A 16,901-nucleotide genomic window follows, 5' to 3' on the forward strand; every position below is an offset into this window, starting at 1 on the left:
ATATATATAGATTAGTAAATAGAAGCATTTTTTATTGTTTCGGTTTAAAAGATTTAGTACATGCATCAACCATGAGAAATAATAGACTATTAAGAAGAACTATTTTGTTGTTTTAATTCGTAGATTAATTTAGTCCATGCATCAAGTGATGAATAACGCAACGTATTCAATTGAGTTCTCTGTATGAAGTTTTGGCTTTATTTTATCTCATATTGATCAAGGGACCTTACTTAATTGAAAGTTTCCAGCAAATGTGAGCACCAAAATTTATAGCCTTCCTGAACGTGCATTTAACTTTTGCCATTAAAAAATGGATATATTCTTTTTGGGTTACTTTTCTTATTCAATCATGTAGTTAGTTCTTTTAGTAAATCCTATTTCTCACTATTCTTTATATATGTTTTCAGCAATCACAAACACTGTCGGAACATCTAAATTAGCATATTGGTAGATCAAAAAGTTAAAGCTCAATCATGTAAATTTTATACTTTTTTTCGTGGCTCTTGAATCGTGCTAATTAAGCAAACCGGTCGACAATTTCTAGACGGACGCAGAATGGATGATTTCCCGGAACTGCGTTGGTATTAGTTTAAGATTCAAACTTATATAAGGTACAAGTAGTTAATAATTAAGTAGAAAGATGGATCCCCTAGGGTTGGCTCGGCTGGTGCTGGGAGCCTCTTCGGGTCATGGCATCGGATGATCGCGATTCGATCCCTGTTATCGTATTGTGTCTTCTGGGAGGTGGAGGCCCAAGTGTAGTGGGAATAGTCGGATTCGGAAATATAATCCGTCGAATTCCGGATACCCACTGTGTCCAAACTCTCTTGTTCAGGTTTCTATCCAACTTAAAACGATGTCATTTTACTTAACAACACTGTAAACATGTTTTATGATTTCGCTTAAGAGTTAGATCATTGTGACTTGAATTCCTGATTGAATAAAAAGTTGGAGAAGATTAAACAATAACGAGATACTTAATGATGTGATTGAAGACCTAGCCGATCTCGTACATTGAGGAATTCCCAGTTCGGTATCTCCCATTAATTAATCAACTTGATTTGTGCTCTAGCATCACGGCAATTGGCATAGCCTTTATATTTTGTTTTTCTTGTTCTTTATTTAATGGGAGATTTTAAACTTTACAAAGGAATAATAAATGAGGGAATTTGAAAGTGGAACGAGAGATCTCACGATCATCTAATTAACGTGTAAGTTGATTAATAGGAGAATCATTATTGCTTTTGTTTTGAAATTTCATTTCATGATGTTAGTCTGCATTGCCATGCGTTTTTGACACCCAGAGATAAATAAATAAAAAGAAAGAATTACATACTTTGTAGTATTAATTTTTAACTTACTTTTAAGGAATATATGAGAATAGGGGATATTGCTCAATTTCCTCTTATCTTTATCAAACAAAAATAAAACTAATCAACTTTCGTTGAATGCTTTATGAAAAATGCATACTGCTGCAAATTAACTAATACGGTATAAGAAAAATCGAGGCACCCCACATGTAATCAAAAGAGAAAAAGACAAGAGAAAATCAAGAGATTTAATTGTGATTTCAAGACTTTAACATCATGAGCTCTCTATATGATCTCAAAAAAAAAAAAAAAAAGAAGCAGGAGATAACATCTTCGTAGCAGAACTTCAGTAGCCACCTTCTCTTTTTCCTCTCGTGACAGTCGCCACTTTTTTCACCAACCCCTGGATTATCATACATTTGATCTGCCCTCTCTCTGGAGGAAGCCTAGCGTTTCGGTTTTCCAGCAACGTCTTGCCATATTCAACTTCCATTACTTTATAGAAAAATTTTTGAGGTGGGAAGTACTGAGGGATGGGAGGGATTAATTATCAAGAAATCTGTACTTGTTTAATTTTGTTGGTGAAGAAGAGAAGAGGGAGGTGAATTTATAAGTGTAGATGAAGGAAAGGTTGCAGGTAGAGTCAGTGGCATTGTGATTATTGATAAAGAAGAAGTTTCTTGAGTCAAAAAGGATTCAGAAATGTGAACTAGACTTTACAATAAACATATTCTGATTCCATGCCCACTATGGTGAAGCTCGAGCATCCCTTGGATTGAACTAGATTTAAGAATGATCTTGTATTATTTAAAGCGATAAATGAGGATCACAATTTTAGTCCCTTGTCTTTTGGACTAGCTTCTTTACGATTCTTTGCATTTGAAGTTTAGCATATCAATTTCATCCTGTATGCTTCAAATGTAGCATATTTGATCCTCTATAATTTACCAAACTCCAACTACTGCATATCCTATATTTAATTATAGGTCATTTAATTTGGTGCCTTGTGTTTTTAGAACCTTATAATTTTGGATATTTAATGGCAAAATAGAATTGTCGTATAAAATGAAATTCGTACAGAACTAAAAGTGCATTTGATAAAATTGATATTTGAAAATTGAAGTCTGAAATCTGAAATTTGAATCCATTAAGTTATTGAATTGTCAAGTATTAAATCTAATACATTTGAATGCACATTACATTCAGTGATAAGTAAATAACTTATCTCTTAATTTTTGAAGCAAGTTTTGCTTAATAAATTCAGTGCCACTTAATTAATTCAAATGTTTAATTTTTGATTATCAAACGGTCTGAATATATTAAGATTTGAATCCATTAAATTTAGGGGCTGAATTGAGTTATTAAACAGAATCTAAAACCACTATTTTTTTCCCGTTTCTAATCCAAATAAGCTGTAATATTGGTATGAATTTGTTAGAATACACACAAAGCCTCGTATGATATTGCTGTTAGATTTATTTCATTCATTAAGTTCACTAGTCATTTGCTTTACAACGCATTTTCTTTCTTAAATACTCTTAAAATGAAGAGAAAATTAGTAGCATGTTAGGTGGTATTGTCCTATAGAATATTAGTCAATTGCCAAGTTATGAAAAAGGGTAAGATAAACCAAGAAAAGATATAGAAAATCTAAATACCCCAGTGATAAGATGTTGTTTAGACTGCATTTTTTGTTTTTTTTCTTTTGAGATTTCTACATGAAAATTATTGTAGTACTTTTTAAGACATAATATGTGTGAGATAGAAAAGTGATTGAAAAATATGTAAAAGAAGAATTCATGAAAAAAAAAAAAAATCCTTTCCTTTCTCCCCACCCCACCAAAAAAAAAAAAAAAAAAAAAGGCCAAACCGTAGGAATCCAAATAAGTTTCTGGTGTAAAAGAAACCCATATTCCAATTCCAGAAACGTTGCAGGCGATGAAATGAATTAGCGCAGCCAACTGTTCTATGATTTGATAGTTTGTGCGTTAGTCACGTTCATACTGATTAACAAAAAAGGTTGATGTGCTATGAAAAGATTGCAAGAGAATAAAGGTCGCAAATGTTTATACCAGACAAAGCTCCACGTGATACACGTTCAATTTTTAAAAGTAGCAAATTCTACAAGCAAAATCTTGTAGTAGTAAAAATTACGAGCAAATGGAATATTATGCAGTGACATAAAATAGTAAGTAATAAATTTTGCACTCGAATCTTTCAAATACTTAGTGTGGATGCTCCTCGTTTGGATCTATCCTCTCCGATCAATAGCAAGGAATTGTCTGCGATTGTGAAGTTATCTGAGTACTAAAAGAAATAAAGAATTGGTCTCACTAACTTCATGGTTCATAGCAATGCAACACATCAGTTTCAGTGTTGTCGTCAATTCTGAGAACAATGCTAAGTAGGTTGAGGCTAATATTATCAGACAGAGAAAATTGGAGAGAGATTATGATCGTGTTTGTGTTTGTTGCCTGAAGCAGTGTTGTCCCATTTTGATAGTCCTAGTTTTTTTTTTTTTTTTTACACAATTTAAGAAAAAGTAGTTAACTTTGTTGGAAAAACAAATTTAGATTGCTATTTTTCTAAAATACTTTTATATTAAATAAAGTTAGCTTTTCATATATCAATATGTTTTGGAAAATCTAAATACATTAAATGGGATAGGTTATATACAATACTAACAATCTATATTAAATAAGGTAATTTATAGTAATACCAACTTACATTGAATATGGGTATTTTAGAGAAATTAAAAGACAATTGCATTATTCAATTGAAAAGTGGACTACAATTTGGGACAGACGAAAAAGGAAAACACGACTATCACAGTGGAACGGAGGGAGTATTATTTATAATAGCAAATTGGCAAAAGATTGACCCGGAGCTCCACAATCATCCCATGGCAATTTTTTGCATGGGGATGATTGTACTGCACATAATACACTCATAATAGGACAATAGATATAGCCCTCTAGGGTCATTGTTGGCAAATAGCTAGCATGTTTATATCCAAAAAAAAAAATTCATAAAGGTTTCAATCTTCAAACATTGAATTTGTTTGGATAGTGGGTTATTTTTCCAAATATATTTGCTTACATCACCGTTACAATTTCTAATACAAGTTTGGATTAGTTGTTTTTGGGGGTGTTTTTGAAAAACTTTGCTGTAGCAGAGTTTTTAGAGTATATTTTGAAATATTTTTAAAAAATATTTTAGAATATTTAAGAGTACAAGAGTTTTTAGAACATATTTTGAGATATTTCTTAAAATTTTAAAAAAATTTAAACTAATTTTTAGATTACCTTTTAGAGTACTTTTTAAAAATTTTTATTGTATTTGAAAAACTAGTTTTTGAAAAACACCCCAAAAACAGGGATCCAAACAGAGCAAACACATACATCACATCACATCACAAAAAGTGCTACAGTAAAAATATCTCAAATAACCCACTATCCAAATACTACTGCAACAATCGTCTACATGGTAGAAGTTTTTGTATTATTTCCAAAACTTCTATCCAAACTGAAACGTCTAATGTGGAAGCACCAAACCTAACAAAGAAAAAGAAGCATATAAAAGAGAGGCAAAAAACAAAAAACAGAAAAAAGACTGCGTCAAAGAAAGTTTCCAAACCTAGAACCATAGTACATATGTTGGAGATAATCTTGGAGATCGAGTATATTATGTTCAAGTCGAGGGCATATCTTCGTGGCGTGTGTTCTTAACCCTGTATTGAGGTACCCCAACATCATATCTTGAATTTTGGGAAGATTCCCGATCACCACCCAAAATGGCTTCAAGATCAGGGTTGCCATGACTTTGATCTTGTGCTAGAGCCCGGAAAACCAACAGCAAAAGAATTAGCAGCACCGTGATAATCTTGTCTACCAAAGTTGTCGTCATATCTTGAGGAAGAATGTCATATCAATGTAGAATTTTATTGAGAAGTGACTAAACGACTAGTTGGCTTGGATGTGGAAATGGGGCAGGGACGGTCCTGAGCAGTTAATGGCCATGATTTGGCCAAAAAATTTTGTGCGATTCAGATAACAAGTTGTACATCGATTTTCACATTATTTGTGGGACTCGCAAAATTTTGTACTAAAATTACACGTTGTGTAAACAAAGTTACGTCGTGTGTAACCAGAGTTACGCGCTATTGAAAATGACCAAAACCGTTGGGGGTTACAGGTGCAACCGTCCGTGCCCCTTGTCCCTTGGATGTGTAACTTGATTAATTGTGACTGCTTTAAGTTTGTGAGTTGAAGAGAAAAGTTTCTTTGATTTGCACCAATGAGAACTTTTTGGATGCTGTTGTTACTAATGAACGGTGACTACCTCGGCTGTTGTTCACTAACTTTGTGTGAATGATGGCGATTTCATAGGGTCCAAGTCCAGCCCACCCCACCATTTGATCTTTTGTAAGGGGATTCTCTTGATTCTGATTCATGCAGAATGGCACCTCAAACTTACAATTTATGCTCATTTTGACAATGAAAAATTAGAGATAATCAAACAAGGTTGGACGCGATTTCCAATTAAAAAAAAAAAAAAACAAGGCTGGACGTGTGTGGATTCTTTCCCCTCTAACAAAAAAGCAGTAGGATTTAAGAAGGGAGGAGGGGAATGAGGCTTCGAATTTAAGGCTTCGAAATTCTTGAATTTCAATTTTAGTCACTAAACAAACGTTTCCTCGACGGATATATTATATGTGAATTATATGTAGGATATTAAATTGAATTCTAATTGTTATGTATGCTGTAAAAATGGTTATCCATGATTCAAGGTGGAAGGGAAATATTGGGTAGTTTCTAGTTCATCTTAATAGAAGAGATTTTATACCTCATTTACAGTAGAAAAGGATGCTAAATTAATTAGCTCAACCAAAATAAAAAGAAAATCAAGGACTAATTGAGCTATTGTGTAGTTTACACTTTACAATTAACATATCGTGCAACATTGAAATTGGCCAATCATGAATAACAAAAGAATTAACAAGTATTTTTTTTTCCTTTTTGTCAGTTTATTATCAATAAATAAAGAATTAATTTCAATTTTAAATAGAAATTTTTTGCTTGATTGTAATAAAATTAATATTCCACTAGTAGTTACGTGAACAAATTTCCTAAGCCCAATCTTGGATGATTAGGTGACACAAAAATAGCTCTTAAGCTAATTCGTGGAGTGGATACTGGATAGTAGTAATAGAATTATTCGTTGCTTGGGCCAAAAAACGAATTATTCATAATTGAATTTTGCGAAAATACCCCTTCTGGTCGTTAAATTTCAACTGTCAGAACGCCGCTGCTTGAAAAACCGAGTGTACAATAGCAGCGTAACTCGGCATCGGTATAGATGAAAAGGTATATAACAAATCCGCCCTTCTCCGATTCAATACTCAAAACAGTCCTCTTCTCTTCACGCCATTTCGCCAGCTCCGCCGCCACTGCCCCCTTAGACTTAGAAGAGGACATCGGAGGATTCACCGGAGCATCTTTTGGCGGCATAATCCAAGACAAAGACCTTCTCAGGAAAACCCCCAATGGCGGTCTCTACGTGCTGGACCTCATCGATAATGGTGCAACGGACCCAAACGCCACTCTCTACAACCAACTCCTTAAACGCTGTACCCAGCTGGGGAGGCTGAAGGAAGGAAGGCTCGTCCATGCCCATGTCCTGAATTCCAGTTATCGTAACTATGTTGCTGTGCAAAACTCGATAATTAATATGTATGCGAAATGTGGGTCGCCAGTTGAGGCGCGCAAGGTGTTTGATGAAATGGCTGAGAGGGATATGGTTTCTTGGACTGCCGTGATTACTGGGTTTTCGCAGAACGATAGAGCCCAGGAAGCGTTGGGTTTGTTTGTGGAGATGTTGAGGGATGGATTCGTGCCGAATCAATTTACTTTGGGGAGTGTGTTGAAGGCGGCGACTGCTGTTGGGGAGATGGAGGGCAGGCAAGTTCATGCGGTTTGCTTAAAAAGCGGTCATGGTGATGATGTGTATGTTGGGAGTGCTCTTGTTGATATGTACGCGAAGTGTGGCCAAATGGAAGAGGCAAAAGTGGTGTTTGACGGGTTGACGAGCAAGAATGAGGTTTGTTGGAATGCTTTGATTGCAGGCCACGCTAGGAAGAGTGAGGCTGAGATTGCAGTGAGGCTGTTTTCGGAGATGAAGAAGGCAGGTTTTGAGGCCACGCATTTCACGTATTCTAGTGTTTTTGCAGCTTGTGCAAGTATTGGAGCTTTGGAGCAGGGAAAATGGGTACACGGGCATTTGGTGAAATCAGGGTTAAAGCTTATAGCTTTTGTTGGGAATACTCTTCTTGACATGTATGGGAAGGCCGGTAGCATTGAGGATGCCCACAAGGTTTTTGATAGGCTGGTGAAACGCGATGTGGTTTCATGGAACTCAATGCTTACTGCTTGTGCGCAACATGGACTTGGAAGGGAAACTGTAGAATGCTTTGAGGAAATGCGTAGCAGGGGAATTTTACCCAACGAAGTAACCTTCCTCTGTGTTCTAACTGCTTGCAGCCATTCTGGGCTTTTAGAGGAAGGACTATACTACTTTGAATTGATGAAGAAATTGAAATTAGAACCGGATATCTCACATTACGTGACAATGGTTGATTTGCTTGGTCGTGCTGGTCAACTTGGCCATGCTGAAAAGTTCATAAAGGAAATGCCAATCAAACCCACAGCAGCAATCTGGAAAGCGCTGCTTGGAGCTTGCAGAATGCATAAGAACATAGATTTGGGTGCTTATGCTGCAGAGCGAGTTTTTGAACTTGATCCATATGATTCTGGACCTCACATATTGCTGTCTAACATCTATGCCTCTGCTGGTAGATTGAGGGATGCTGCGAATGTGAGAAAAATGATGAATGACAGTGGCATAAAAAAGGAACCTGCATGTAGTTGGTTAGAGATTGAGAATAATGTCCATATGTTTGTGGCAAATGATGATTCCCACCCACAGAGAAATGAGGTTCGTAGGATGTGGGAGAAGATTGCTGATAAAATTAGAGAAATTGGGTATGTCCCGGACACTAGTCATGTGCTTTGGTACGTGGACCAACAGGAGAGGGAAGTGAGGTTGCAGTGCCATAGTGAAAAGCTTGCTCTAGCATTTGCTCTCCTCAATACACGTCATGGGTCCACCATTCGCATCAAGAAAAACATTAGAGTATGTGGTGATTGCCATACAGCATTCAAGTTTGTGTCACAGCTGGTGGGCAGAGAAATCATTTTGAGAGATACTAACCGATTTCATCATTTTCGTGGTGGCTCTTGTTCTTGTGGAGACTACTGGTAATGGTTGAGTTGATGCCTGGCATTCCACAGATTATTCAGTCAGGAAGAGTTTATCACGATTAAGGTAATAGCTTGTCATGATGTAGCACATGGTTATTTCCAAGGTGTATGATGTGGTTGGATTGATTAAACTTAAGTGTAGACTTTATTGCTGATATTCTATTTTCTGCAATTCGGTTGACTATTTGAACATGCAATATTTGTGTAGTATTTTAAAAATTGTAATTTCTAAGTTTCTGAATTGGGAACTACTGACCATCTGTGGTATTATGTTAAGCAGATTCTATTTTATGTCTTTCTGGTTCTTTTTGAAATACTGTTTGAAAATTTGGTGGTCCTTTGACAGCTGGGAACTGAGGTCTTAATGGAGCAAAACAGCAGTTCATTCCACATTTCCACCTGCATCTTGTATGAATTATTAGATTTCTTAAGATTTGTTGACACATAATCCAAGTGAATGTAAGCTTTCTTCCCTATTGTCCTCCATTTATTTCTTTCCTTAGTATTCAGTAGAATGGATCTGTATTTGATTGTATATATCCAGCTAACGTGAATGGCCACACATTCAAAATGAATGATATATTCCTCCTATTACATGTGCAGATAGCAATGCTTGAAACACACAGAGGTGTTTCTTATACTTTTGTGGGATTAGATCTTCATTCGCTCCGCTAAATAATTTTAGTTGCAATAGCAACAAAGGACATTTTTGTTTAGGCGAAGTGTGACTACTTGGTCCAGAGAGCAGTTCATTCCACATTTCCACCTGCATCTCATATGAGTTATTAGATTTCTTAAGATTTGTTGACGCATAATCCAAGTCAGTGTAAGCTTTCTTCCCTATTGTCCTCCATCTATTTCTTTCCTAAGTATTCAGTAGAATGGATCTGTATTTGATTGCATATATCCAGCTAAGGTCGGTGTTCACACATTCAAAGTTAATGATGTATTCCTCCCATCACGTGTGCAGGTAGCAATGCTTGAAACACAACAGAGGTGTTTCTTATACTTTTGTGGGATTAGATCTTCATTTGCTCAGATACGCAATTCTAGTTGCTATAGCAACAAAGGACTTTTGTGTTTAGGCGAAGTGTGAATTCTTGGTCCAGACTCCAGAGGATTGTAACTCAAGGTACCTGCTTCAGTCATGTTTGTAGATACTACAGCTATACATATAAATATATAAGCACGTATCACATTGACAATCCATACATGCTTTTATAGATATGAACATATGCTGTTTAAGTATTTTGAATGTACTGCAATACACTCTGATTTGCAAGAACTGGTTTATGTTATGTTCATACATACTTGAAGAAGTCATTCTGCTAGTTTTCGTCTTAGAGTTTTGACCTTACCAAGTCTACAAGGTATTTAAATTGATGATTGTGAGTGGTAATCCAGGTCACCGTGGCAAAGTAAAAGAAATTCTTAGAAATGGTGATTTTCTGAACTCCTTTGATTCACTGAAGTTTGATTTGAAACTGAGAATTTGGCGACAAGAGGACAGTAAACGCTAAGGGGAAAAGAAAATCATTTTCTTGTGTTCTACATTTTCAAGGAAAGAAAAGAAGAAAAAAATTATGAGCAAAACTACGAAATGAATATTCAAGTTTATACATCAATTACAGTCAAGTATCTTAGTTATTTATCATGAATTAAAACCATTTTAGATTAAGATCTGTATTAAGATGAGAAGAAATTTGCTAGAAATTGTTTTTGCAAATATTCTTTAACTTTTCTTTTCCTTCATTAGATCCAGGGTCCATATAAAGCCTGATATTCCTTTCTTCTTTACATGCGGTTGCTGAATGAAATAAATGCTGTGCAACATACAGTGGCATGCTTTGACATTTCTAAGTCCTTATTCCTGTTCTTTCTGTGTCTCTGTATTCCTTTATGTTTTTGGCTGTTACCGAAATCTCTCTGTTTTTTTGATTTGTTAGATAATGAGAAAGAGAGCACACAATGATGGACATGATCAAGCAGTCCAAAACCCTTCAGAATTATGTTTGATGAACAAGAAGGATCATTACCCTAAGACATTGAACCTGATGAAAAGTGCTGCTAGCAGCTTTCATGGAGACGGTGTTGGTGCAGCTTTATCCTTAAAACCCAACAGCCTCTGCAGACTGCCGTTTCCTTGCTCTATGCACCAGGAGTTTGTCAATCGAATGGAGAAGATGAGAAAGACACAGATACATGTAGACCTTATTTTTGATTTTTGAAAGTTCCCCTGTATGCCAATCCTTTATAAAAAGTAGCAACCCACTTTGCCTTGTACGTGTATTATTTGTTCATCATCGTTAGTTCCTATACTGAAAGCAAATTATTATGGGACCTGTTAAATGACTAGTTAAGAAGTTGAATGGTTTTACTGGTGTATTTGCATATATTTTGTTCCATTTCTGGTTTTATTCTAATGAATCATTTGTGAGTTCTGTGGGATTTTAATTCAAAAACAACATCTGATTCAGGTTTGTGCAAAACCTCACAGCTAAAGAGATGCTTTAACTAGACATATAATTTACAAAGCTACCTGTATTTTACCATTTAAATCGCAGAACCATGGAGCCAATCCTTATGCCTGGAGACTACTGGCATCAGAAATTCAATTGCATATCAAGCCATGAATGTGTCAAATCTAGCCGTGCCACTAGACTTAAAAGCTTGTCAGATGTACAAACTACCATACCTCTAATAATGCAATGAATTCATCAGTGAAGCTCATTAGATGAATAATGCAATACTTTGTCAGTCTGATAAGATGAATAGCTGCGTAATCTAAGAAAATGTGTTTTGCAGCAAATATGGCAAGTGCTATCATAAATCTTGAGTTTAGCTATTTGTTTGCCTTTGTCAGCTGAATCATTCTCCACCAATGATCGACTTTTACTCCAGCATAAAAAATTTAGTTGTATCATCATCTGGTACATAATTTATGACAGGCGATAGGCTTTATGATCCTGAACTCTAGAACAATTATATGCGTGCAGATTACTAGGTGGCGTCTATGATGTTTCAAACATCGATTTACATGACTGGATATTTGCTGCTTGACGTTGATGACGATGTTTGTGTTTAACTCATTACTCTTCATGCGAACTTCACAAGTCTCAAACATCATTAAAAATGAGTTCTAAAATCTTGACAATTTTTTGACCGTTTCACCTCTGATTGACAGAATTTAATCATTTATTACGACTTAAAGCATTGAATCGTTGTCCTGGACTGTAGATTTTTTTTTTCCCCATCTTATTATTGTCAGTATTATGATAAATAATGTTTCTATCATTGTTTTGGTTCTATGCTGTTTTTTGGGTCGGGGAAAGAAAGGAGGAAACAAGGCAATTGTTGTAAAAGAACGATTACATTGAACAACAGAAACTTATACAGAGCTATGGCCAAAAGAGACTTTTATGGCTTATATATCTATGTGTTTGCTTTCATGACTCATAATTTCATGAAAAGAAACTTAAATAAAATAAAAAAAAAGGCGCTTGCTTGCATTGAAAATCATACATGAAGATCAGGGCGCTATGGGTTCTTATTTGTGGGAGCTGTGGAAAGCAGTACCTGAGATGACATCGCCTTTTTGCCAATTATTCACAACTATATATTACTATATTTATTTTACTCATAGTGGCACACCAGTTGAATCATGAATGAAGTTTCAGCCACTAAACTCACATCATTGAACGATCACTCCCAGGAGGCATCTGGTCGATTTTTAGGTGGTTTGTCGGTCATCTGTGCCTCACTTTCGCCTGCATCCTCACCTGATATTTCCTCAAGTGACCTACCTTTTGTTTCTGGCACCAAAAAGGTACAGCAGAATCCAAGAATATTTGTGAAGGCCAAAATCATCATGGCTTTCTTAATTTTGTGCACGTTGCCATCTTGCGTGTAGTTTTGTATTCCAAAAGCACTGATCATAGCCCCAGCCTTGCCAGATGCTGCACTGAGGGCATGGCAGGTGGATCTCACCCTGGTTGGAAAGAGCTCGGCTGGGAGAACAAAGGTGGTGCTATTAGGGCCAAAGTTTGCAAAGAAGAATGTTAATCCATACAGAGCTGCAAAGTACCACTTGTGCTCCTTGGTGTTGAGGTAATCATATTTGACTCCAATTATAAGCATGAAAATAGACATCATTAAGAACCCTACGAGCTGGATGTAGAACCGACCAATTTTGTCAATGAAGACGACCGTGACCCAATAACCAGGGAAGGTCCCAAGCAGGGCAATTAAGAACATGGCGCGTGAAGTCTCAAACATTTCCTTCAAAGCACTCACATCAGCTGCAGCGCTTGTAAGTCCCATGGTAGGAAAAATGTCTTTTTGTGTTAGGTTTTGGCTGTAAAATGCAATATCTAGAAGGAACCACGTAGTCATCGTGCCAATCAGGTGACGTCCATGGCGCTGGAAAAACTCCATTGACCACAATTTGTACTCGTTGGCAGACCTGAATTGTGTTAACTTGTCTTGATCAGCTTGAATCTCAACGTCTAAAACTCCACCCATGTCTGCAGCAGCTTGTTTAGCATTTCCCTCTATGATGGCAGTATAACGAGCTGTTTCTGGCATCTTCATTCTCCAGTAGAATGTGAGAAGTGCGGGAAGAGCCCCTAGCATCAAAACAATTCGCCATACGTAATCTGCCTCTGGTTCAGTGGAGAATTTGTGGTCCGCTTTGTATGATGGACCGCCGTACGATTTGAGGAAAATTTTGGAAAGAATCATTGAAACGAGGCCTGCGAAAATGATACCAACTCCTTGCATAGCAAACACTGCAGCAATGAATGCCCCGCGAGTTCTCTTGTTTGCATATTCAGACATGATAGTAGCTGAAAGAGGGTAGTCTCCGCCAATGCCAAAACCCAGCCAGAAGCGGAAGAAACATAGGGTTCCCATGACAGCTCTATGGCTGCTTCCGAAAGACAAACCTGAGCAAATAGCACAAACGACCATGAGAACGAGAGTGAGGCCATAAACTTTCTTGCGCCCTAGCTTATCTCCCAGCCATCCGAAGACTAACTGGCCGGTTAGGGTACCAACTAAGGCCACTCCAGTAACCCAATTGTTCACTACATGAGGAAGCTTTCCAGGCTTAGGACTGGACAGATCAGTGTAATATATACGGCCTAAGAGTTTGGAGATGGCGGAGATGCAAAAGAGGTCATATGCATCGGTGAAAAACCCCATCCCGGCGATCACGATCGCCTTGAAATGGTACAACTGGGTACGTGCACCGTCGAGAGCACTGAGCACCGCCAGGTTGTTTGAGGACATCTTTGGCAATGGGTGGCCTTTTTCCTGGTTAACTCTTTTGAGGTATACTTGGTGTCTTCTGTCCAGCAGTTTCGCACACTATATATAGTGAAATGTACATTGGAATAATGAAATTTGACATCAAGAAATGTAACTAAAGCCAAGGACGTTAAAGACTAGGAACAAGAAATGGACAAAGGGCTTGTTTATGCATGTCATGCAGCAGTACGGGGCGGGCTTCCAAACAATTTCTTTTGACAGTCCAATTCTTGGTTGTTTCGCTTTCGCTTTGTTTGTCTCAGGGATATGCTTTATGCTTCCCTAGGATATTATATGTCTAACATAGATAGGTAAAGATATACTACACTAGAAAATTTTTCCCAGATAACAAAAAAACAATACTATAAAATTGAACAACTGTGACATATCACAAGGCCAATGTCATCGTAGTACAATATTTGGCTTCTTTAAAATATTAGTAGTATTATTGCAGATACAACAATGTAAACTCTGTCATTCTGGTCGCCGAGCATAGAGGTAAAGTTTGCTACTGTCTCTGTAGCTGTTCTCTTGCTATGCCTCCTACGTAGCTACTACAGTGGAGGAGTGTAGCAGGTCTTGGGTTTTATTATTATTAGCATTTTGTGTTACTATAGTGATTTACTGGACTTGCCCGTGTATGTTCTACTTTCCTTTGAGTACTAACATATTCTTACTTACCCAAGAACCAAAACAAAATCAAACCTTGATCTAAATTTGAGCTAGTTGAACGCTAAATTTTGGCCTTTTTTTTTTTGAGAAAAGTCTTCTAAAACATATTTGTGAGTCCGTAAATTTCATTAGAACCCTAATTCGAAAGTAGAGTATATTGACGGAAAAAAAGGACTTAAGTAAATTAACGAATATATTAAGTTCATAACTTATCAAAAATGTACCTTCATTGTGATGTACACACGACATGATTGTACTTCCTGCATCTTAAACTCATCTTTCATTTCTAAAGCGCAACTTATAGCATCTTGTGTCAACAAGATTATCAAGTAATTAAGAAATGCTGTGATTTCTAACCCTTTTTCTTTGTTATGAAAATAAATTAAAAAAGGGTTTCACTTTTTATAGCACATTGATGTTATTCGAGCTTCACTTCTTCCTTATAGTACGCAGGCAAAAACAAGAAGAAAGTACGCTCCTAGGATCACGAATTATGTTGCAAAACAAGAAGAAAGTACCCAGGCAAACTTTCTTTGCGCACAAAAGCTAGAAAATTTTCTAGAGGAGATCAAAATTTACAAGTAAATCTAGCTGGAGGTTATTAATGCCCAAGTGTAAAATGTTTAATTTTTTTAACATTGGACCATCTTTTTTCTTCTCAATCAACAGAAACAGACGTTTATGCCAAAATTGCATGTCCTTTTCCGGCTAACTAAATTCCAAGTTTAATTATAATATTACTCCAAACTGTTTGCATATTGTTCTTGGCCTTGGAAACATCTATGGATGACTTGGACCGACAACTTCTGCTGATCTCAACAATTCGGGTTTATTGTTACTTTAGGGAGTAGACTTTTGGACGACACAACGTAATATTTCAATGGATGCCTCCACCTTTCTTTATTTTGTTATTTAGGAGCTTTCCGGGAATTGTCCCCAAGTTTTTTCTTGGTTAAAGCCACCTGCATGGCTGCATCAAACTGTGGTTCCCATAACTTTTTGGCTCGGGGCTGTCGAAATTCTAACTTACCAGGAAGTATGCTTCAAATCCCTTTTCTCCATATAAAACGTAATGATCCAAATTTCTCTTTAGCATCAAATTCTTCAAATTGATATGTAATGAAAAAAAAATGCTGCCCTCAAATAAGTAACATCAATCTTTTTTGAGAAAATCTAGATAAGCAATGGGATCTGATATCCAATATTTACTTAATTTTTGTATCACTGAACCTATCACACTACTGTGTTTCATGTATTTTTGAAATCAGTGAGCGGTGAGTAATTGGACTCGGTGTACTTAATTTTTCAGTTGCAACTTGAATGAAAATCTTAGTTCATGCTCCGGGGGTCCGTCTAGAGGCAGGTATATATGGAGTGAGAAGCTCTCTCAGGTAGATAATGGTCCTTTGCTGCGGAAAAGGAGAAGGATTTTGCTTGAGCTGCCACCGTCTATATATAATGTTTGCTTGGTTTTAGCGCGAAATATTGCTGGCTTTCAAGTGCTTCATGCCTATCAGTGCTGTAGCGCGAAACTTGTGTAGATGTACCGGGAACGGTGGAAAGTTGGACGGGAGTCGATCCATCCAAGGAAAGTTGGACGGCGGTGTGAAGACTTCCTATTCACCATCTCCCTGGTTGGAGCAAGATCTCTAGTTTACATTTTACAGTAAGATGGATCATGGACTAATGTATCAAACGATATCCAATTGATAGTCTTACTGACTAAACTTTTTGTGGCTATTTGCTGATGAACCAGCTGTCTCACTCCCATCTGGCTTCCGGCCGGCGAGTTATGGAGGGTTCATCAATCTTTTGAATCTCATGATTTTGGCCAACATCTCTGCCTCATCATATTTCTTCTAGTGATCTGATCTCCCATGCATATGTAGTTGTCAAGGCCAAAATTATCACGTATAGCTCTCTCAGTTTTGTCAAACTTGACATCTTGCATGTACCTTTGCATCCACTGCAAATGCACGGATCATCACCCCACTTCCCAGATGCATCATTTTAGTGCATGCATGCATGGCATGTTGATCTAACCCTAGTCGGGAATAACTCCGCCGGCCGGAACAACGAAAGATGAATGTTAGGCCATATAGCTAGAGTGCTGCAAAGTACCATATATGCTCCCTGTTGTTCTTGTGGTAATCATATTTGCCCCAGTAATGAATGTCAAAAGAGACACCATCAAGAACCCTACTAATTGAATGAATGGTCGATTTTATCGGTGAAAGTGACTCTGAATCAATAGCCAGGAAATGTTCGAAGCAAGCCAATCGGAGAAATGGCA

The 16,901-nt window shown here is 37.0% G+C and overlaps 2 protein-coding genes across 4 annotated transcripts; one reads left to right on the top strand and one right to left on the bottom strand.

Moving 5' to 3' along the window:
• Positions 1 to 6,650: 6,650 nt before the first annotated feature.
• On the top strand, positions 6,651 to 10,997 carry LOC113782744 (pentatricopeptide repeat-containing protein At3g24000, mitochondrial). 3 transcript variants are annotated; one of them, XM_027328654.1, is made up of 5 exons: positions 6,651 to 8,693; positions 8,976 to 9,088; positions 9,233 to 9,455; positions 9,541 to 9,761; positions 10,576 to 10,997. In XM_027328654.1, the coding sequence occupies exon 1, from the start codon at positions 6,669 to 6,671 to the stop codon at positions 8,628 to 8,630; it is 1,962 nt and encodes a 653-aa protein (XP_027184455.1). In that variant the 5' UTR covers positions 6,651 to 6,668; the 3' UTR covers positions 8,631 to 8,693; positions 8,976 to 9,088; positions 9,233 to 9,455; positions 9,541 to 9,761; positions 10,576 to 10,997. The 3 variants fall into 3 exon arrangements, with proteins under 3 accessions (XP_027184455.1, XP_027184454.1, XP_027184456.1); XM_027328653.1 differs by having other exon boundaries at positions 9,600 to 9,761; XM_027328655.1 differs by having other exon boundaries at positions 9,233 to 9,257; positions 9,626 to 9,761.
• Positions 10,998 to 12,331: 1,334 nt separating this feature from the next.
• On the bottom strand, positions 12,332 to 13,918 carry LOC113782022 (inorganic phosphate transporter 1-11-like). The gene has a single exon (XM_027327935.1). The coding sequence runs from the start codon at positions 13,916 to 13,918 to the stop codon at positions 12,332 to 12,334; it is 1,587 nt and encodes a 528-aa protein (XP_027183736.1).
• Positions 13,919 to 16,901: the final 2,983 nt, after the last annotated feature.

This window comes from Coffea eugenioides, chromosome 9 (assembly GCF_003713205.1).
Source record: "Coffea eugenioides isolate CCC68of chromosome 9, Ceug_1.0, whole genome shotgun sequence".
Classification (NCBI taxonomy): domain Eukaryota; kingdom Viridiplantae; phylum Streptophyta; class Magnoliopsida; order Gentianales; family Rubiaceae; genus Coffea; species Coffea eugenioides.

Excerpts from the sequence above, each read along its gene's own strand:
- LOC113782744 (XM_027328654.1), top strand. The coding sequence starts at position 6,669 with ATGAAAAGGTATATAACAAATCCGCCCTTCTCCGATTCAATACTCAAA.
- LOC113782022 (XM_027327935.1), bottom strand. The coding sequence starts at position 13,918 with ATGTCCTCAAACAACCTGGCGGTGCTCAGTGCTCTCGACGGTGCACGT.